Source organism: Haplochromis burtoni, unplaced genomic scaffold (genome assembly GCF_018398535.1).
Source record: "Haplochromis burtoni strain Fernald_Lab_line unplaced genomic scaffold, NCSU_Asbu1 Contig_136, whole genome shotgun sequence".
Lineage (NCBI taxonomy): Eukaryota > Metazoa > Chordata > Actinopteri > Cichliformes > Cichlidae > Haplochromis > Haplochromis burtoni.
The window spans coordinates 785,821-809,496 of NW_024582497.1; the positions used below are offsets into that span (position 1 = coordinate 785,821).

Sequence of the window (23,676 nt, forward strand, 5' to 3'; positions counted from 1 at the left end):
AAAGCTGTTTGAACCATTTCTTTTCAATTTGGACCTTGTTTGTTTCAACAACTGTCATCATTAAGCGTAAGCAGCACAAGAAAGGATTCCACGGATCAAAACTGTTCAAATCAAGCCAACATCCCAATCTGCGTGGTAGTCACTTATCTCCGGATTGTTGATCCCACTGTGTTTTTTTCTTCTTCTCTTTTTTTACTCTTGCTTATCCGCATGGCAACAAAGCAAACTCCAGAAGAGTGCGTGGGCGTGAATCTGGGACAAAATTAAAATGATGATAAAGGCCACCCTAAGCCTACTTTCGAGCGTTTCTATGAGACCACATTTTATTCCAGCTCTCCCTTTTGTTCTGCGAGTCCTTTGATTCGAGAGGCGTCAAACTGAGCCCAATTGCACTGACAACTAAAGCATGCATTGCAAGATTATTCACAGGTGTTCTTATCCTTTCACATCATGCTGTATCAGATAACACATATTAATTATCACGTACCCCGGTAATCAGAAGAAAAGGGCTAGATCTATAATGAAGTCACAGCGTGGTCGTGTCTCTGCAGTCTGTATGAAAGCGGTATCACAGGGTAACTTTTGATCCTGCCATGTTTTAAAGCTGAAAAAAAAAACATTTAACCTGACACGTGTAATATTGTTATGAAAGAAACCTGCTTAAAAGTGAGCTGCCAGAGTGGTGTGTCTTAATTTCTTTGAACTTCTGAGGCCAAAAGACTCAATAAATGATACTTAATAACAGATTTGTTGCCACGCTAGTGGAAAAGCGCCGTGGATGGCACCGTATCGACTGGTGGATCAATCAAAATTGTCTATCAGGATCAAATAATGGTATAACCATTGAACCCACTGATGTGACATTCAGTGCTGGAGAACGATTCCTACTGGTTGTTATAATCTCTCAACCTTTCCTATAGTACTGATGGCTGGTTTACAGTTATTGAATGAATTCTGACAAAGCTTTGTAGGCGTGTAGAGCGGGGTCATGTTAACAATCGGTCAACTTGTGATTTATTGGTCAAAAAGTGCCAAAAAGCCTTATAATTTAGAAACTAAGATTCTTACAAGTGTGCTGTGCATTGTCAACACATATTAAATCTTCATACGATACTTTTTATAAGTCACATTTGACCTCTGACCTCTCCTTCAAGGTCAACAGAACAAATCTGAAGGTCTAAGTGATAATAATGCCATATAAAGATGCTTAAAATGACAAAAGGTTTTCCGAGTTGCAAGAACATGTTGGCACGGCAACCTTTTTGTCTATAGATGACTAATTGTATAGGGTCTTTATTATGACATCACAATAACAGGTTATAATCGTTTACATACATAATAATTTGAATACATCCACTTTGTTCCTAAGTAAATAACTTTTTATTGAAATCTATTATGAAATTAATTTTACTGAACAGTAAAGTGAATGCTACTATATGAGAAGTGCATAATGCATCATGGGATTGCAGCCCTAACTATGAGCTTTAATAAAAGGAACATTTTAAGCCCAATCCCAGAAATGTTAGAGGTGTATCTGCCTGGGAACTCCAGTAAGCCTTCACTCTGAGAATGAAGTGCTCTATAAGCGCTCTATGGTACTATGAAGCCATTAAAATACAGTAACACCTGAACATTTAGGTTTTTGTGAGGGTGTTAGATGAGAGAAACAAAGAGAAGCCAGTTTGGAAGAAACATCTAGTACATAGCACGTCACCTCTTTGCTGAATTTCTGAGCGTTTCGTGGAAAAGGTCAGGCGCCTCTGCTGAGCAGGGCTGTTTTTACACTGAGCTTGTTAAATGTGCGTCTGTATCCTGCACAGGTCACACCATCCCAAAAAACAAGGACACATTCAGAGGTCATCTACCGCAGCCCAAGGTGGGCATTTTTGCTTGGCCAACTATTACCCCACCTTTTCATCCTCCACCCCCTCCGCCCACTCTGAGCACTGCCACCAGCTGAGCTGCTAAATCCATCCCTTCTCAGTTAAGTATTGCTGCTTTATCCTATGCCAAGCAAGTCTGGATCTCACTCTATATAAACTCCAGCAAAATGCCCGAGTTGAATCAAAGCCCGCAACCCAGTCAATTTAACATACGCAGGAAGAAAGCTACGCTTATGAAGGGGGAGGGCTGAGGAGATTTGAGGTTTACTTTGACTGCGCCAGCTCATTTTGTTTGGGATGCTCAAACTTTCAGATGATTTTCCTGGGGATTTGTTGTGGTTTATAAGGGGAGAGGGAAAAAAAAAATCAAAAAGCACTGCATCATCTGTGAGTTGGGAGAAAAATAAATGTGTTTGGACTGCAGATGGCCCACATAGGTATTCTGATTTATAGTGTGTTGCGGTGCATTACAGCGCAAAGTGATATATCAAATGGAGTTGGGTGTGCTCAGGTAAATTGCTAGTACTCGCACTGCGCACAGCAAAGTGAGGCTGGAAAATCTGGGTTCTTTTATTTAGCTTCCTTCCCTCTAAATCACGTTGATAGAAATGGATTTCACAGTGGTGGGAAAGGCTGGACAGATATTATGTGCGTCGGCAGTAAGATGAATTACTGGACAAAACCGTATTAACGGCTGTTTGTGGCAATCAATTCAGATCAATAAATTTTGAAATTACCTTCACGCCGTTTACAGCCCGTCCGGGGGAGTTAGAATAACCAGATGACGCTATGTTCACTGTAACACGGCTTAAAAGTTACGCCAGCTGAAAGACTCACGGTGCAGTGATCGTGAGGAGCTTGAACCTCAAGAACAACTAGCATGGCATAAAAACACACAAAAAACAACCAGTGATATGTTTTTATGCTATATGCACTGCACTACTGCCTTCAACCACGCATTATTGTGTGCTCCTGTCAAAAATGCACTGTATACAGTACTAAAATAAACACCACCGCACTCACAGTCAACAATAAAGGGGGCTGCTGCAAGCATACTTGACATTTGTCAATAAACACATATACAATAGAAGAAAATTAGACTGCAGACTGACAGGTAAATTATTTTTACACGCTCCTAATAATTATTCATTATTTATTTTCACTTTAGCGGCGCGCCATTTTTCTCACATGCCTTGTCAAAATCTATACATCAGTCTCTCTCTCATGTTACAGAAGTGTGAAAATATTCGCTCTCGGTCTTCTGAAACGCTGAATGCACATCGCTTCTCACAGTTCTTGCTGTCAGGGAAGGATTAAAGGTAACGCTGTGATGTACTGCTCGTGGCATTTTTGGCATTTCATTCTGATTAAACTCTCATTAATGACTTACTTGTATTGTCCATATTTACTACTTTTGCATTACTGCTCATATCACCTGGTAAAAAAAATATGTAAAAATGTGAAATCCTTGGATATATTAGATACATATTATAAAATATATAGTAGCTGTTATTAGGTACAGCTTCCTAGTACCAGGCTGGAACTCTTTTTTGCCTTCAGACCTGCCTTAATTATTCATGGGGAACATTCAACAAGGTGCTGGAAACATTCCTCAGAGATTTTTGTCACAACACAGTTGCTGCACATCTATGATTCCAGCCCATCCAAAAGGTGCTCTTGGATCGAGATCTGGATATTGTGGAGGTCATTTGAGTAAAAAGAACTCATCATCATGTTCAAGAAACTAGTTTGAGATGATCTGAGCTTTGTGATAAAGGGACGGACTTACTCAATACTCAGGTACTGGCTGTGGTACTGAAACAATGCTATTAGGCACTAAGGGACCCAAAGTGTGCCATAAAACTATCCGGTCTTTAAGTGATGACGTGATGAATCCTGAATTCCGGGCCCAAACTACTCCACGTTTAATAATGCGTTTGTGTTTTTTACATGTTTTAATGCTTTGTATCTTGTTCTATTTAATCTCAACAAGCCCCTAAAAACAGTCAGTGATCACCGTCGGCCTCTCTCGGTTTTTATTACCGCTAATCAATTCAAAGCTCAGATTTTAGAACCTTACCATGTAACTACAGCCCAGCTCATGCAGCAGTATATTATTGACTAACCTTGTACTATGGATGGATTTTCTCAGCTGTTCTTTTGACTGAAGTTTGGTCCGTTTACAGCATCCTGCCATGCGATTGCATTTGTCCAGAACCTTCGGAAACCCTCAAGTTAACTTTTATTGAGTGGGAAAAAGTTAGCGTTCATCCTCCAGCTTCACAGTTTATATTATGCTAACATAGCTGTGTTGCTAGCGATCACGTAGCACATTGTTATATACGAGCTAGCCAAACTTCAGTAACTCAACTAATGTCACTGCTGTTTACTTTCCTGTCTTTATTTATTTCGGCAATGATAGCAGAGCTGTATGTCTTAATTTGTTTCAGAAATCCCTCAGTCAGAACATGGTATATTATATTTAGATGGAAACTAGCAAGCTAACTCCCTGCTAACGTTAGAATTTCATAAATTCTGTTTTCATGGATGCCTGGATGTTAAACTTAATTGTTACACCTGGTAGAGCAGCAACTCTGATCATTTCATTACAGATGAAAGGATTTAGACAGTTCTTAACTCTCAGTGATGCCACAGTGATCGTGTGACTTAGCGACCTGCAGCGGAGTTTGGGCCCAGGCACGGCTAATGACGTCAGACTTAAAGACCAGATTGATATAAATCAAGATGGATCCATGCTTTCATGTTCTTTACACCAAGTTCCTACCATCTGAATTTTGCAAGAGAATTAGAGAATAATCTAATATAAAAAGTCAAACAGTCTATTGTTGAACCTGTGTAAACTGTAGCCTCAGCTTTGTGCTCTTAGCTGACAGAAGTGGCACCCCGTGTGGTCTTCTGCTGTAATAGCCCATCTGCTTCAAGGTTCAGAGATGCTCTTCTGCTTAGCTTGGCTGTAACAAGTGGTTATCTGTATAACTGTTGCCTTGCCTTCACCTTAAAGCAGTCTGGCCATTCTCCCCTGAACTTTGGCATCAACAAGGCATTTACACCTGGAGAACTTCCACTCGAGCCTATCCCGGCTGTCACGAGGCGAACACAAAATGTATAATATCCATTATATTAATATCATCCTCAAGGCCCATTTTACAGCATAATGACCGGGGTAATTTAATAGTAATCAACTTCCTGTAATGGATAATAATTAAAAATTCATAATTTGCTAATTTTTACTTTAAATCGTCACCTTCTGCAGTAATTTTCAAATGAAATATGACAGAACAGCCATTAAAACCCACCTGAAATGCATAAATCGACCAGCTTGTAATTTTAGCTTTTTGATGAATATCCAGTACTTGACTTAAACATGCACTGAAGGTTTAATTTGAGCTGCAGGAGCACGCACACCACATTCGTGTTCCTCTGCATCTTGACAGGTTTTAACAGTTTTCAGCTGCCGCTAACCAAATAAGCCCCGAGTGAATTTAACACACACAAAAAAAACACCCCCTTGGAGCATCGCGGTCAACCTGTCTCTGTGTGTGTGTGTGTGTGAGGGGGGGGGGACTGCACACTTAATTAGCTGTAAAGAAGCGCAGCATTAAGTCCAGCATCAGCCTAAAGCTTTTTCACACAAATAGACCGCCTGTAGCCTTTTTTGTTGCTTAATGACAAACCTTAGTAACACTGCGGTGCAAATAAGAGTGGAGAGACACAAAAGCATGACTCACTCAACCGGCCCATATGCAGGGGGTTCTCATTATAACGGAGTTATCTCAGGCTCCCAATTGGAGTGAAGACTTGATTAGAGAGAGAGAGAGAAAAGCTAATGGCATAGAGAGGGCAGGATGTCGCTCAATGCACATTAAACATTTAGACATCTGTTGAGAGAATGTGTTACTATAATGTCCATGTCCTGCTTACAGCCACCAGCAACCACAAAGTATATTATGGACACAGAGTGACAAGCTGACTGGTTTGGCAGACAATTACGGACTCTGTTAAATAGCCATGTCAATTAAAGCTTCTTCTTGGATTTACTTGTCTTCGCTCGCGTTCCAATCTGTTTAAGTACGATTCACAATTTCTCCCCGTCCATGATTGAGTGTCACCCACAGCGAGGCTAAAGAAGAATTACATCGCAGGGAACCGGCCGCTTCATTACCTTAACAGCTCTCGCGCTGGACGTGTTTCAGCCTCGTCAGTTTAAAGTTTACTTTGAGCTGGGCTCAGTTTTGGAAACTTTCTCGGTTTGAGACAAATCAAACATGTGCTTTGCGCATTCTGGTCAATTCTACAAACATGAGGGGGCTTCAAAGCTTTTAGTGGAGCCTCGGTTTTTACCTCTGATCTCATACCTTGTTTGTACTTTAACAGCAGTTCCCAGATACCCCTGCGGGCATAGGGGTCCACTCCTGCTGTAGGTTCATCTAAGATGATGATTTTCGAGCCACCCACGAACGCGATGGCCACGGACAGCTTTCTCTGCATGCCACCTGTAAGACAGCACAGCTTAAAAACACATCACGGCCTGAAGGAATGCACAAGCTAGTGTAAGAGCCGTTCAGCTTGTAACGCGTTGCAAATCCTGCCCGAACATCTGTCACAATAAGGTTTCACATGCAAAATGGGCACAATATTGAAGAATGATTACGGAATATACCAAAATCTATCTTTCCATCTTTTAAAGTAATGCCACAAAATGATTGATGGCAGAGAAGTAGATACACCGTCCTAGCATTATTGCAGTCTGTACTCGCTTAGCTCTTCAAAATGCACCCACTGTAGTGCTAATGTAGTGGAAATGTCAGGATAGATCAACCTTGAAAGTCATATTTCAGTGATTTTGCTCACAAGCAATCCATGACTGGGGACAATTTATCAAGTAGGACTTGCTCATGACCCCCAGACAATGAATTACAACCTGTGACACACAGGTACAGTGAATGTGTGGTATAGGAGCAATATATCCTGAATAGACAGGATAAGCTACGCGTAATATTCCTTCCCAGGGGAAACTAATGCACGGAGGACACGTCAACGGCTAAATTGACATGTGCGCACAATAGGATACAGCAACATACATTAACATACAGACTCACCCGACAGGTTCTTGGCAAGTTCTTTCCGTTTGTGTGGCAAACCGACGTCCTTAATCATCTGATCCATCTCAGTTTTAACCTCTTGGCGACTGCGTCCTTTGAGCCGGGCGTAGAAGTAAATGTGCTCTTCCACTGTCAGCCTGGAAAGGTGGACATGACATCACAACGCCTGCTAAACTGACGCCTGACGATATGGAGTATTAATGTATTTGTCGAGACATTTTCCTAATTAAACGTCCGTGAACTAAAACAAAGTCTTACGTAATAAAGTCTTACATGCATCAATGTTTCGTGGCTGCTTCACAGGTGAGGCTGTGATAGGTCGTAATGCCTTCCTCTGTGTTTGCATGAATATTTTAACCCTACTTAATATAGATGCTTTCACTCTCTGGAATTAATATTAATGAAAGTAATTTGCAGGTGCTCAGCCATAATTATGATGTAAGGCTTGCGTCTAGTTTCACGTAATCAGTTTGTGGAGTGAGAGAGAAGAAAAGGATGAATCAAAAGTTAAACAGAAAAATAGAATAATGGTCGGGAATGATGTCATTAGGAGACTTCTGGCTGGGCCAAGGAAGGGAAGGTCATTTTAAATTTTAAAAGGAAAAGGAAAGGGAAGTGTTGATGGGGAACATAAGGCAAACTCTTGTTATGTGATCGAGCTGCGGTGTAATACATTTTTAATTTTCATACAGTTGAAACACGATTAAACCAACGGCCAGCACAGGACGTGAATGCACAGCTCTCTGCTAAAGTCACTCACTCATTGAATAAGACATTATGCTGCGGACACATCCCCAAGTACGTCCGGATACTGTCCATGTCAGTGCGAATGTCGTAGCCATTGATGAGAGCCGTTCCCGATGTAGGTGGAAACAGTCCAGTCAGAATAGACCTACAGAAAAAAAACGAACAAAAGTGATCCATTTTTGTTGCTGTTAACATTATCTTTGCTTAATAAACAGAGTTATTGAGCTTCCAGTGCACGAAAATTAAAGCTCTCTGCGGGAAACACAGACTAAAGATACGTTTAGCTAACATGATGTTGCCCATTGGTCTGTAGCCTCAAAAATACCTAATGCTCGCAAACATGGTTGCCAAGGTGTATCCATAGACTGCCCCATCAAAGTTGAGCACATAATGACTGGAGAGGCTGTCAGTTTGAAGTATTTTACTATAATACTCAAAATATGTCTGTCAGGGGTGTGTCCAGAAGGGGGGCATTGGGTGGCACCAACCCCTATGAAATATGATTGGCCCCCTGGTCTAGAGTTCTGTTAATCTTGAAATCCCCAACGCCCTCTAATGAGAGCTTAGCAGCAATGCAGCTGATTGCATTTACTCAGGCATGTTTAATGAGGTCTCAAGTACTTGTACTTTAAGTTTTTCTATGTTAGGCAGCTTTCTGCTTTTACCCCTCGATATTTTTAATTCAATTATAGAACTTCATACCATTTACTAATTTTTGAAAGCTTTAGTTACTTATTATAATGCAGATTTATTGCATCATTATAGCTGAAGCTACCAAGCAGTAATTATAGAATAAAATCATGAACAGCTGATTTCATTAAAGTGACACACCCATCAATGGATCAATAATTCTGATCCAACAACATCATGTATATGATTCTAAAACGCTTAATTCCACATGATGGGTGCATTTACATTAGTCATTTTAAATATAGTTAGCATATATGCTACATAAGTAGCATTATAACTTTTACTTCAGTAAAAAGTCTAAATACTTTTTGCCACTTTGTAAAACAGTTTTAAAAAATCAGCAGTAGGACAGAGGGCTCCACACGAGGATGGAAATTGTGTTTTCTACACAACTTTTCTAATCTAATTTTACTTCTTATGAATCTTCTGAATACCTGTGTTTCATTTTATTAATATGACAATAACATCTAGTATTTATACAGGAAACCTGAATGTTATGAAACATATGATATATTGCCATGCCATTGCATTGCCTGGCAACTACCCTATACTGGACAAAAATGCCTTTCATACAGTAGAGCTGCACGTGGGACTGGTAAACTAACATAAACATAAAGGCCTACACACCACAAACATGGTTGAGAGGTCCAGTTTCAGGTGATCTGGATTTGATTAGTTTGGCACCCATTCAGTGTTGAGCATTGGTAATGCTAACTATAAGCAATATTATCATTTAAGCATCTGAGTCACCACTTGTCCAGTTGTCACAAAGTGGAACAAACTACTCTATAAGTCATGCTGTAGACATGTTTACATCTGCTGTAGCATTTGGGCTATTTTAACATTTGAGTTACCAGCTCATTCCCATGCTACAGAACTGTTTGGTCTGTTCATGGCGTCGCTGGGTTGATTTACTTAATCACACTGGGAAAAAACAAACAAATAAATAACTAAATGATAAATATGAAACTGATTGTGTAAATATATCCCCATTTGTGGGTCTCTGCAGTGCTCACATCCTGCTGTACCAATGTACAGTAAATGCCATTGTAGTCATCTAATTGCAGATATAAATTAGATGTTACTCTCATTAAATAGATTATAAAGCTTTCATGGTGTTATTGGTGGTTCAGTACTAAAAAATTGGTCATCTTAGCTCCAGGGTAGACAACATGATGACATTATTTCATTACAATGTAGCTTGCCATCACCAGTGTGTGAATGGGTGGATGACTGGTTGTGTAAAGCGCTTTGGGGTCCTTAGGGACTAGTAAGAGCGCTATACAAATACAGGCCATTTACCATATAGAGGCACGTGTGCAAAATTAGGCTGCTCTAGTCCTGATAGGGTAGGAGGAGTTCATGAGCAAACAGAGATGTGTTATAAATATATATCATTCTACTCAATAGGTCCTATTTATTAAGGATGTTCTAATTTTATTTCCCTAAAGTATAATATTAGTGCAAATATCAAAAACTGTTGAAAAAAATACTGCGTCAGACTATTTAACACTAAGAAAAATGCAGAAATATTAAATTAAAAGTTAAAACTATGAACAGCTTGGAAATGCTTTTGTGTTTTAACTGTACTGTAATACTGCATGTCACTGATAGCTACTGTGCTCTGCAAAAGCCTCAGCAAGCTCTTATGTGTGCGACAGAGTCCTTCCACTGTCCTTTCTCTTATTGTGATCTGTTATGTTTCGTTCCAGTCGCTCTGCACGGATGTCTTCCCTCTAGCCCCTTAGTCTTGCATCACTTGCTCTCTCTGTCGCTCATACTTTCTGGCCGAGTGGCTTTCATTTATTTCCTGTCGTCCCAAACCCCTTCCAACCTTTTTTTTGCTATTTTTTAAACAGCAATTAGATCGCTCCCACTATCAACACAACAGCTGAGTCTCTGTGACAAACGCCCTCACAGAGGAGGCCACTCTTCGAAAGCAGAGACCACTTAAATAATGTGGCTGGAGTACAGTCGGCATTATGTACACTATAGATCAGCTGAAGCTCGTGAAGTGAAATGAACACTGAGCCAAGCAGCGAAACATGTCAGAGTTACATCATTCAGCTCACATTGTGGTTGTTTTTCCAGCTCCATTGTGGCCAAGAAACGATGTGATCTGGTTCTCGTAGAAGTCCACGCTCAGTCCGTCCACGGCGAGCTTCTTTCCAGTCTTGTAGATTTTGACAAGATTCTGGATTGACACGCCTGCTGTCATATTAGGTGGCGGTTTCTCCATATGGTCTTCAGACAGAAATGCAAACCAGTATAAACACACACACACACACACACACACACACACACACTTATGAAACACAAAAGCAAAAAAGCAGGCGAAATGAATCTCTAATATGAATAAATGTGTTTAAAAGCCACATTAAATCAGCAGCATTAACAGATCATAAATGCTGAAATAAAACATTTAACTGATCATTAAGGTGATTTTATTTGCAAACACAAAATATAAACTCAATGTTATGTGTTAAATAAACTTACAATCCATATAGTAAAACAGGAAGATGAAACCATAATGTTCAGAACACAACAACCAAACCAAAGTAGCCTCCATGCTAACTGGAAATTGTGTTTTGTTAGTTTTTTAGCAAATTGCTAACTTAAGACTAACATAGTGAAACTCTGTTGTTGCCGTACATGACAAGTAAGCCACTAATGTTTGAGTCTCTAAACCAACTAACCAGCACATGAACAAACTTGTCACAAATGTCACAAACGCTGCACATAAAAACTTGACATGTTACATACATCACACCGCAAAGGTGAGATATGAAGGTCGGGTTTACCGTTGTGTACGTTGGAGTGTGTCAGCAAACTGGGCTTATCATCAATCACGGGTGCCGTTCCACGCCAATAAGATGCAGTAAAAGGGAAGTACCATGGCTTAGGGATTCCATATTGACCTGGGATCATTTTCCGAGATCATTATTCACATTTTAATATTGGCCTGGCTTAAGGGAATATGGTACTTTACAATGTAGGTTTCCTCCTGACAGCCTGGCACAAATCCTGAGCTCTTTAAACTACAGTCTCTGAGGAAAGCATAAAGTCTATGCTCCTGGATATTTGAGTATATCATTCTATTTTTACACAACAACAACAATAACACGAACCAAAAAAATGTTTTAAAAAAAGCATCAACAAAATTATTCCACAAAGACAAAAATATACCTGGAAAGACATTTTCAATGTACCAAGTGAGCACCCAGTATAAAACAGCATCAATAAGCATCATGATGATAGATGTGATGAAGGTGTAGCGTCCCCCATCTTCTGGACTCTTGGCGATGTTGTGCCACTGAATACCGACGCCTTGCTCCTCAAATTTAGAAAAGTTCTCGCAGCCGTATCCAAATGCCACACATGACAATAAACTCTGGGAATAAAGGATATGCCATTGAAATCATTAATAGTTTGCTTATTTTGTTTTCTCAAGAGATTGCAGAAAGTTCAAACTAACTAAAAATAACTAAATGGTGTGTAGAGAAGAGCAAGCTAGCTGCTAGTTATTAGCGTTGTGTAAAGACTTAAACGAGGGCAGCTAGCCTCTCATCGTCTTAACTCTCAGCCCAACACAAATACTGACATTACATACAAAATGCTTAGACACCACACGTTCAGAAAATAGATTTAAAAAAGAGGCAGTGATACATCTTCGGCATGATTCCATGATTTTTAAAGTGTCAGTACTCATTCTTAGGATACAGTATCCTCACAGCACTCGAGCCCTGTCGGGGGGGAAAACCAGAGGAAGGGTTACATGTACAACTTATTAAACTTGAAAAAAAGGGAAAATGCTAATCTTTGTTTGCATATCTCAGGACTAACTTTAGACAGGATGGACACTAAAACGAGTCTGTGACAAACAAAGATATGTTGGATCTTTCCCACAGTAGGAAACTGCAAATGATGCTTTGCCCGGACGACATCATCTGCCATGGCCTCTCACTCTGCATTGCCATGTTGCCTGCCAGCTGTTTGATCACGCCTCATTTGCTCGCAGCATTTATACTCCGGCAGAAGTGTTTGCTGAGGCTTTAGAGGCGAATCATCATGGAGACGATAAACCTGATGTTACACTACCAGGCAGACAATCTGAAAAGCTCTGCGCTGATGCCAAACCGCTAGTCTGGCTGCGACCACTGCTGGGCAACTTTCTGTGATGTCCTCTAGTCACCATCCGCCCATCAGTCAGTAGATGAGCGCTGACAGGAGGGCTAGTCGGCACCTATCCTTGACCTCTCTATGAATGGCTGACGAAATGACAGGAGCCACTCCTTTGGCTTTGGGGAAAGGGCACGAGTTGGGAGGCAGACAAAAGAAGCCTGTTCTATTGAACACGTGTCAAACGGCAGATTCAGCCATCATTCAGTCGGCTGCAGACAAAAAAAACCCCACTGTTGCAAGGTCACTCTTTCGAAGTCTTTTCGTAAGCCACCCTCCACAAGTACAGCAGACACAGATGCACATCCTTTAAAAACTGCACGAGCACAATTCATGAAAATGGCTGCGCACAAAGTTTGTCCACCTGTAAAGTGATGGACAGCGAATGAATTGGAGATCAGCAGGATACTCTGATAGCTGCTTAAGGCGCACAGCACACAGCTGGGTGCTTTTGTTGCGTGGCATTTCTCTTTCCGCTCATTCCCCGTCCGCCTCAATGCTGCCGGCTACTTCACAAATGCAAAACTAAGCCTGTGCCCACCTTGACTGATAATAAAAATAACCCTCAGCTGCAGCCCCAGAGGAGGCCCAAAGAATACTTAACAATATGCTGAAAATCTGAAGATTCACCGCACCACTGTAGACCTGGTTGTATAGGTGAATTTACCGATTCATTCCACAGGAAGATTTTCCAGGACAGGATGATTAATTGAAAAGATCTGCAGATTTCCAGAACATGAAAGAACTTGTGGGCCCTCTCTTGTTTCTACCTCTTTAAAAAAAAACGGAGGTAAGAGAGGATACAGCAGACTGCACCCTGTACTACAGTGGCCCTCTTCTTGATACACTGCCTCCGGCTCTCCTTTGCCACATGGCTCCAATCAAAAACTCTTCATATGAATTCAGGTGATCTTTTGAAATTCGATTACGATTAAGGACTTCATTATCAAGGACAACGTGGGGGAGAATTTGCATGCCCTTGCACGAGGTAGTTTCATCCGACCTGGGAGAAAGAGAGAACCTGCACACACACACAATATACACACACATCTCTGATAAAGTGCGGGGATGAACTGGATAGCGGTTTGGTCAGAGGAACATTGCTCATGCTAATTAGAGGGCTAGAGGGCTATCCATCTACTTGGAGCAAGGGAGAAAAATCTCAGCGCCAGGGGAGAACCAAGCAATGGCACTTTGTGTAGAGATTAAATAAGGTTTGCTGTGCTTTATATGTAAAATACCTACCTCGCCTGCACGCATTCTGTGAAAAGAAACTGAAGGAAAAGTTTTCTTTCAAAAAAAACCCCCAACAAAATTACTTCGTTTTAAAGGATCTACTCAAAGACAGGCAATTTCGGGTCGACGTGCTGGAACAGCTTGTTTGCGCAAAAACAAGGTGAGCAAACAGTTTCTGAAGATAAAAGCAGGGGTGACTTCTATCAGCTCCCAGCGTAAGATATTATTGATTGCCGCCATGTCAAAAAATTGATAACTACGATACACAAGACCGGCCACCCACGGCTGGTACCGCATCGCTCGAAGTGACATGAAAGAAAAGGCGGGCCTGATTAAAATTCTGTGAAGACGCACTTGCACACGCTGCAATGAAGATTCAAGATATTGCGTGCCTTTGTCTGCAAAAGACAGCTCGAGGACAAATGATACCAGCGCTACCATAAAGGTCACGCAGAAAGGCTACGCTGAAAGTTGAGCAATGGTACACAATTTATCTTTATCCCTCTGAGGATGGGAGAAAAATCAACAACTTCCTCGTCTCTTCTTTCAGGTAAACGTCTCATGTTTCTGTCACTTGAGCATGCCCGTTTTTTTGTTTGTTTCATAAAGAAATCTTCAGTATTGTGCGAAATATGTCAGCCTCAACAAGCAGCAAACAATTCACTGTCACATTATGGACAATAAATACAATTTGTAGTAATTTTAATGTCACTGGACCCTTTAATTCATCTTGAAGGCTCGCACCTTATTATCGGGAGACGAAAAAAGCTTCCTTTCATAACAAGCTGCACCAGTGAAGTCAAAGTTATTTCTTTTTGGATTTAAAAGGCATAAGAACGAGATTTCTTTTAAAAACAAGCAACTCTGACTGACACGGTGTGATTATAGTGGCGAGAAAACACAACCTGGGAATATAACTCAGAGTACAGTCAGCCCTCGTGTATAATAACAGCAGGGGGAGATATTAAAAACTGTGTCAGCTAAAGACGGTCTTACCACAGCAACCTTGGCCCCGAAACCCATCACGTCCCTCCAGGCGTAGCAGAGGACGTGCGGCAGGTAGAGGACAAAGTAGATGAGGCCACCGCACGCCGCTGCTAAGTTGGCCTTAGAGAAGAAGACGCTAATGAAGAAGCACTGAGAGATGGTGGCCACGCAGAACACCAGGAAGAAGACAAAGATCACTGAGGGGTCGCTGTATTGGAGGATTTTGCCGTACTGTGTGAAAAGAATTGAGTGGGAGTGGGGGGGAAATAACAGAGGAAAGTAAACATGTAATTTGATATCCAATAACAAACAGGTGGGGAATCCAGGAGGTTATCATTGCAGAATCAAGCAAGCAGGAGGATTCAGAGTGAAAGCTGTTTGACGATCCTCTGGCATATTTTCTCAGCTGACTGTATATTGTATAACATAATCTAAAAAATCCCTAAACATGTCACTCTTTCACTCTGCCACTTTGAAGGAGGACCCTTGTCTAGTTTTAGAGAGCTCCTCGCAAATGAACCAGACTCCCTCAGTGAGCAGTGATGCTGATTTCTTCGTCAAAATTTAATTCAAAGAGCCACTTGAACTCTTGGGATAATGGTGCTATTGTAACGAATGCAATTACGATTCACATCTTTACAGAGGACGCCGTTTGAGGGAGTTGTACGATTGTTCATTGTAGAGCTTCTACATTTAGACGGCCTAAATGAACTTGTGTTAGCATCACGGTAAAATTATCTTCTTTTAGTGCTTAGGTTTCACTCCTGATTAACAATTTATCATGAACCTTCAGGAGTTCTTGATAAGCAAAAAAAAAAAAAAACTCTCTAAAAGTAGTTGTGGGTCCTCCTCAGTGAATCATCGTTTAATCATTGTGGAATCACCTTGAGTATAAGGGTAAGGAGGAGAGAGCTGACAGCCAGCAGCAGCACACTGGAAACTGCCCAGCTCAGCCAATAGATGTCGCTTCTCAAGCCCATGATCCTCATTGTCTCCTTAAGCCTGGCTTCTTTCTCTGCGACGATACCCTTAATGATCATGGCGACAGAGTAGATCCAGGCTAAAGTCATGTATAAGGGGAGGGAGCTTCCCAGCGAACGGAGGAACCTGAAAGGTGGAGAGAAGCCAGCCCAGCCCAGATACTTAAATCTGGTGTTAAATCTGCACAGTAACTGGTGATAATATCGCACTTTTTTTCCATTTTCTTAAATCTGCATACTTTGTGACTTCTACGTAATAGCATTAATTCTTTGAATAATCAATTTTCCTTTCACATCATACACTATATATACACTAATCAGGCAACTATTTTTATGTTTTGCTCATTGTGTGCAAGAAAAATGTCCTTGAAGTGTAAAAAAAAATAATTTCTAAATAAGAAAAAGTCAATCTAGTCACTGCGCAAGTCAAATTCTAAGAAGTGGCTGATATAGAAAGGTCAGCGCTGGAAAGTGATAAGTTGTGAGATGTGTGGAAGGGTGGGGTCACGCGAGGGTCGCTGACAAAAATGTCATGCAGGCGTTCACCCATTTATTCTTTGAAGCTTGGATTGAATGTACTGCTCCTCATACTGCGTGTAATAACGGTCCCTTGAAGATTTCCATTACAAGCTCTTGTCATTTCCCTTTTCCAGTGAAGAGGTCATACGTGGCCTTTTGCCAGACATGACTCAACTAGATGAAGAAGGGAAACTAGATGGCTTTTTTGGCTTGTTGGGTGGATTTTTTTTTTTCTTTCTGAGTTTAATTAGCATCGCTTATCCAGCTGGGCGGCAGTGGAAACAACGACACTGACAATACTACAAACTGTATGCTACAAATTATGTAGGTCTATGAGAAAATCCTATAGAGCTCATTTATGACCTTACTGAAAACTCTCGATGTTTTTTAAATAAGTTTAAAGTCTTATATATAGTCTTATAAATGATGGTGATATTTAGGGTAAAACAAAGGACAGAGCAGGGTACACTTTGCGATTGGATGTTTTGGCAACACAGGACTGCTTGCGTGTCAAAAAAAACAAGGTGGTGATGGTCAAAATCTTTAAAAAGAGCATTCAAACACTAAATCGGTGTTGGTGCTAGAATTTAGGAATACAGGGTTTTATTCTTCTTTTTGCTGAATGCAGCTGCTTGCAGTTATAAATGATTGCATGAAGCAAACTGCAGGGGAATAAAACCAAAACAATGACCTGAAAGGGGCTAAAACAACAGCTAAAGGCAGTCCTTTTCACACTAAGTACTTATTTTTGTAGATGAAATACATTTGTTACATTTTTTACTCCAGAAGCTGGAAAAAAAAACACGTTAAAGTGAAAAATTGAACATTGCGAGATGTAAGTAAAAATGCTGCAATTACAATTTTCATTGAGTATGTAATAAAATCCTAAAATCCTTTTTTGTAGCAGTAATGTATACGTTTGGATGCTTTTCATGTTAATTGCTAGTTTATCATATAAAAGCTCTGTATGTTTTTAACACAGGTTTTGTATTTAGATTGCTAATCAACAGGGGAACTACATAACAGAGAATGAAATAAAAGTACTTTTAAAACATTTAAGAGTCGTGTTTCACCACTCGCACTTTAACAAGTAGTTTTACTTTCTATTTATTTTGTTGTGTGTGCCCGAGTTATTAATCAGATATCAGTGGCCTTTCCGACTGTGAAGGTGGTCTCTGACGTTGTCGTTTGCTCTCTTTTTTTCAGCTCTTCTGCACAACAAATTAATCCGGTTTTAATGACCGAGCGCAAACACATCAAAACATTTTGCAAGGTGATTTCGTGTTATGGGAACAAGAACAATACACTGCTCGGGAGAGTAAATGCGTATTGATTCGCGCTGATCGGTGTTAGTTTTAGTAGCCCAAAATCTCATCAAATAAACAACTTGATTCAGCTGATTTCAGATAAGAACCAAGTGTGTAAATACATCCATCTGGATGCCAAACGGTAAACGCATTACTTCCTCCGTAATGAAAGAGGAAACAAGTGTAAAATGACAGAGGACTCAGGTGCAGATGACAAAACCGGTTGTTGTCACACCTAATCCAGATACAGCCTTATGATAATTACCATTTGATTTGCTATTATTATTAATGTGCTGAAAATGGCTGTGAAATTATCATTTAGAATGGGCCCGTGATCTGAATACACATCCCGCGTGCAGTTGCTCCTCCAAGGCACTCGACTAACTCAATTTATTGTTATTAATGTTTACAAATTGTTGATGGCTTGCAAACACATTAGGCTGATGGGAAATTACATTTCATCCAGCTGTTCAAATATCACTTTTTATTTACCAGCCACATTTTCCAATTAAACTGCAAAAATTGATTAGGCCAATCTTAAATAACCATCCTTTTTTATTTCATTAACTACGCCTACAAAACAAGGGGCTGTTGAAGAACACGCTCTAGCTAAAGGAGACCAACAACGGCGCTGCTGCCATTGTGCGCCATCAAAGGCGTGAACGGCCTCCTTTTTTATGATAACGATGATTTCTTGTTATTTCTTAATTGATTTTTTCAAGCTGTGGATGGCTCACGCTGATAAGCAACCAGCGAGTCTACACGAGATCAATAGATGTGGAGTCAAACAACTATTTTCATTTCTCATATTTAGATCCTTGCTAACAAAGAAAGACATAATCGTGCATGCCTATTGCTTCTTTACCCTCTTTGGGAATAATAGCATCTTCTTTTGTTTATGACGTGATGTTACACCTACCTGATGATTAAACTTACAATTCATTATACACCAGGAGCTCTGCAGTGCAGAGGTGCACTACTCGATTGTACTGTTGTTTTCATTTTATTGACCCAGTGTACATTACAAATGTATTAGATGGCTGGCAGAATATCAGATACAGCAAATGTAAATACTGTTAAATAATTAAACTATATAAAGCGGCGCTATCTCTGCTGTTCTTTCGAATTCTATCCGAGGAATGCAGTTTTGTTTAGGCCAGCTTTTAGTATTACTTGTTCTAATTTGTCTTAGCTGTCCAGATACAGGGCTGCAAAGAATACTGAGGTCCACACTGGTCCATCAAGTATGTGTCAGTTACTACCCTCACCCTCCCCTTACAGTTAAAATTAAATGTCATGTAAAATTAGCGTGCAACATCCAAGTGGCAAAAAAAGAGTAAATATCCATTTTCTTGGCTACTGAATGATAAAAATGCACTTCTCAGATTAAAAGCAGGTCGCGATTACATCTTGAATTTTAAATACATCTTGCAGGATTGTGTTGCGTGCTGATTTCATTAGCAGGAGAGGCCTAATCATCCAAGAATCATCCGTCGAGATTTGATTCTGTGCACGGCAATTCGTTCTGATTAACAACGGCGGGCTTAGCAAAACACAAAGCATAAACAATGTCGTGACCCGAACAACTTGTGACCAAGGACAGTAAATTTACCGGATGTGTATTTTTTCTTGGTCTGACGTAGCAGCACTGTGAATTTATAGTGTTTTAATGTATCATACATCCTTACATCGTATGCTTTGTGTTTGGCTGCTTTTCACCGAGCGACTCCTTTCTACTGACCTTAACCATGACACTTATGAGCGCACAGGGAACGACTAGCAGAACGATGTTCTCCGTGAGCACTGAAAACCAAAGAGCGCCGTTTTGCACACCAACAGCGCGCAGTACTTCCTTGAGCCGGAGTTCCTTCTCCAGCACCAAACCCTTGATGGTCATGCACACGGTGTACATGAAGGCCAGTATCAGGAACATGGGGAGAATGCTTCCAATACTCCGAATGAAGCTGGGTACAGGAGAGAACGAGCAAAGAACATCAGAACTGCTACGCTACAAGAGGACACTCTTCACAATTACTCATTCTCCATGCACGAAACGATGTCCAGATGCTTTTTTACATCATATACATTTTGTTTTATTTATTCTCCACCTACATTTTTTCAAATTTTAACTTCTGTTACAGCCTGGCTCAATACCTTTGAGGTGTTTTCATTTTTACGCCGAGCTAACCTTTTATAAACTTGGTGCATCAGCTCAATTGGGCATTTAGTGCTTCACCTCATGCCAGAGATGATGTATGATTTGATGCTGTTACAACACAATAAGGGGATATTAAACCGGCTCTATAATGCCACCAAAATGCCATGTCAATATCTTCCCCACTGCCAATATAACAAAGTGCTTCCTTTGCTTTATTAGACAGTGAAGGAGAGATATCAAATACATTCTGACAAAGTATAAACTCTACACACCGCTTGTGTTTGCATTCCATAAATATTGAGGGTGTAATGCAAGCAAAGCAGCGCTGAGCACAGATGAACGGATGAAGCACAAAGTGAACGTGCTGTGTTTGAGAGCACGGAGCTGCTTTAGAATAAATATCTCCTGCGAGTCCTGACAAGTTATTTTTAAGACTTGCCAAGTTCGAACACTTACCTCAAACAAGTACTTCACTTAATTGCTAGTTAGCTCTGCATAAGTGCTGTTGAAGAGGTGATTTTGAATGTGTTATTTCTGTCTTGCTTTCAATTTTCAAACAGCTGCTAATTGTTTTCTTAAACCTGTGTTTATATTTCACAAACTTGTGTAAAAGTTCTGGACACTTAATAAAAATAAGCGTTTAAACCGTGAAGGAAGCTCTGCTACACGAGAGCCTGAACGACAGAGAGAGAGAGAGACACGCTTGCTTTTTGTGGATGCTCGCTTGCCCTCGCGGGATGGATCACTTTTCAAACGAGGTCTGGAACGCTGCAGGAAAGGATTGGTTGACACAGAGTTTCAAGAGGCTCAGACACCAGAGCAACTAAATCCAAAATCCTATATAAGATTACATAAATAAAATCTCTTCTTTGAACCCCAAAAATTCCACTTGAGGAGATCACAGAATCAATACACTGAGCAAATTGATACATTAGCACCTTTTCTAGGGAGGTAAGCAGCCTCAAGTAGCGAGTGCTTCAAGGTGAATACTAATTCAGGCATTATCTGCTCCCGATTCTACCCTAACATCTCTGTAACAGCTGACAGTCTGCATGAGTTAACTCCTTCTGTGACTTCTCACACCGGAGGCAGAGAAATCAGTCATGCACACTGTGTCTGACTCTGACAACCTTGCCACCAGATGCTTTTGAATTATACATTTGCGGATCGATCAAACTTGCTTAAGTAATAGAACTCCAGGCAGGTCTGTGTTACGGGGCTCCCATTACATTGGCAGGCTGACCTAAATTTAGGAAAGCTAGAAGACTGATTCCTCAGTAAATCGAGAGATAGCAGAGCACAGCCTCCCGGGAGAATAGAGAACTATAGTAAAAAAAATAAAATAAAATAAAATAAAAATAGGTTCTTGTCTCAGTTTCAAAAAAGATATATTGTTAAATTCATTCAGCTGAGAAATTTATAGAAGAAAACGGGTTTATATTTATACATATGGATTACTTTTAAGCTAACACAATTTTAAAAAATACCTATCTATGTTCTGACACAAAGAGGATGTAAATGCATGCTGTTTTTCATTTTTAACAGCAAGATCAGACACAGAAAAGAAGAATTGCATTACCAATTTATATATTAGACTTACAAAACATACAATTTTAAAATCCGTCTTCTTTTAGAGAAAGACTAAAGTATTAAAGATGATAACAACTGATGGTGATGTGCTGGTTTCATAATACTAAATATAAAAGAAAAAAGAAAAGAAGAAACTAAGACTTGTAACAAATAAAAATCAATATATCAAATAAATAAAATTTAAGGTGGATCATGTTCACAGAGTTCAGACTAAGTAAAAATGTATTTCTAAGATCATCATTTATTTAACATTACTCCTCCTGAGTATGCCATTTAATGCTATCCTAATCATAATCAAAGTCATAATAATATAATAACATAATTTTTAAATGGCATACTAAGGAGGCGTAATGCTAAATAAATGATGAATTAAGCGCTTCCTAATACCTTAATAATGCTTAATAGTGTGACATTATATTAAAGTGCTACTGATTCTTTTTTATATTTTACAGTTTTAGATTTGACTTATCCATATTATATTAGTCTGCGGCTTTGCTTCCTTATAACGTGCACTAACTAATGTGTGCTCTGAACCATCGTCCCAGTCTCAGCCTGCATGCCAGAGCAGATGTTCTTTATGTGTCGGTCTGTGTTTAGTTGTAATCACACACGAAACACCACCACAATGGTTCAGTGGAGGGATGGAAGCAGCCAGGTGATGACTTTCCAAGAGGTCAGCACTCATGTAATCTCACCAAAGAATCCTTTTGCTCATGTTCTCAGACAGATTTCACTGTTGGCACACTCAAAGTGGGTCATCGTATGTCCTTGTCTTAAAAGTGCTTTCCAACTAGCTACTACTGCCATAGAGGTCTGATGGAGTGCTGCTGAGATGGTCATAATTCTGGCAGGTCTCCCATCTCTGCAGAGGACTTGTGAAGCACTATTAGAGAGACCACTGGCCTCTTGACCAAGGCCCTTCTTGCTTGCTTACTCACTTTGGCCAAATAGCTAACCCAAGGTGGAGTCTGGATGGTTTCAAACTTCTTTCAGTTCACAATTACTGAAGCCACTGTGCTCCTGGGAACACTACAAGACATAGAAATGGGTTTATATTCTTCCCCTGACCTATCCTTTGCAACAATTTCATCAGACATTTCTACAGAGAGCTCCTGGAAGTTTGTGGCAGTGGGATGATTGAGTGTGAACCACAGGATGTTATATCGAAAGCTGTGTGCCTTTTTAAAAATTTAAAATATACATTTTAGCTTCTGATTTTAATAATTTTGCAAATTTACTAAACACACTGAAGAGGAGTTTGCACACTTTCAAATGCCTGCATATTTGTATATTTGTGGGAATACATGATTTGCAGCATTCCCACTCAGGAATGAAATAAAATGCTTTTGGGGGTGGTTCAAACTAATTGCTTCTTCTACTCCCGGTGATTTTTCTAAAACACTGTCAACAAACGTTTGAAAGCTGCAATTTGATTTCCCTAAGTGCTGATTTGTTTGGATGAATGCTTTTAATACAAGAAAATAAAGAACAGAAAGGAGTGGTGTTTTACACAGTGCATAGAGTAAAAATACATCTTTTTTTTAATTAAAGAGCAGTCTTGAGCTACCCCACGTTTTTTATATTTTTCTAGGAAAATAGGAATGGGTGCAGGGATTTATTGAAACAAATACAGTATATGAGGCAAAGGAGTTTGTACAATTCTAATAAGCCTAAAAGTCAATATTTGGTGACATGGCCTAAATTCTGTTAGTAGCATCTAATTTCTTTAAGTTCTTTAAGGACATTTAAAACGCTTCTTTAGATCTTGGCTTTGATCCTATTCTGCTTCAATAAAGTTGAGGTCCGGGCTCTGGGGAGGCCAATCCATGACTGATGGTGTCCCACTGTGTTTTCTTTTGGTGTCTGTTGGGAATCATCTGATGCTTTTTAGGATTTATTGGTCACCATACGTCAGACCTTTCCTTTTTTCATAGTAACATCAATTTTGACAAGATTTTTAACATGGCTGGTTGGAATGGAGCCCCAAACTGTGGGAGAGCCTCCACCATACGCCCTCACACTCTCACTGTTATTGTACCTCCTCTGTACATACTGATGACAGTTTACACCAAAAATTTCACATTTAGATTCATCCGTCTATAACAGCGCTCCCCAACCATTTAGCGCCACGGACCGATTTATGTCTGACAATATTTTCACGGACCGGCCTTTAATGTGTCGCGGATAAATACAACAAAATAACATCAAAAAAGAGAAGATTTAGTCATAACACAAGGGAAAAGACCCAGGGAAACGATAAAAACAATAAAAAAATAA

The 23,676-nt window shown here is 40.0% G+C and overlaps 1 protein-coding gene across 2 annotated transcripts in view; it reads right to left on the reverse strand.

Moving 5' to 3' along the window:
- LOC102294278 (phospholipid-transporting ATPase ABCA1) overlaps positions 1-23,676 on the reverse strand; it is a 184,842-nt gene that overhangs the window by 105,761 nt on the left and 55,405 nt on the right. Inside the window, exons 15-22 of one of the 2 annotated variants that reach the window (XM_042224376.1) lie at positions 19,393-19,615; positions 14,855-15,076; positions 11,630-11,834; positions 11,245-11,361; positions 10,516-10,687; positions 7,767-7,898; positions 7,004-7,143; positions 6,260-6,397 (exon numbers count right to left, since the gene is read on the reverse strand). In XM_042224376.1, the coding sequence (XP_042080310.1) occupies positions 6,260-6,397; positions 7,004-7,143; positions 7,767-7,898; positions 10,516-10,687; positions 11,245-11,361; positions 11,630-11,834; positions 14,855-15,076; positions 19,393-19,615 (1,349 nt within the window). Of the gene's footprint in view, positions 1-6,259; positions 6,398-7,003; positions 7,144-7,766; positions 7,899-10,515; positions 10,688-11,244; positions 11,362-11,629; positions 11,835-14,854; positions 15,077-15,729; positions 15,953-19,392; positions 19,616-23,676 lie in introns of both variants that reach the window. The other variant, XM_042224377.1, reaches the window with a different exon arrangement.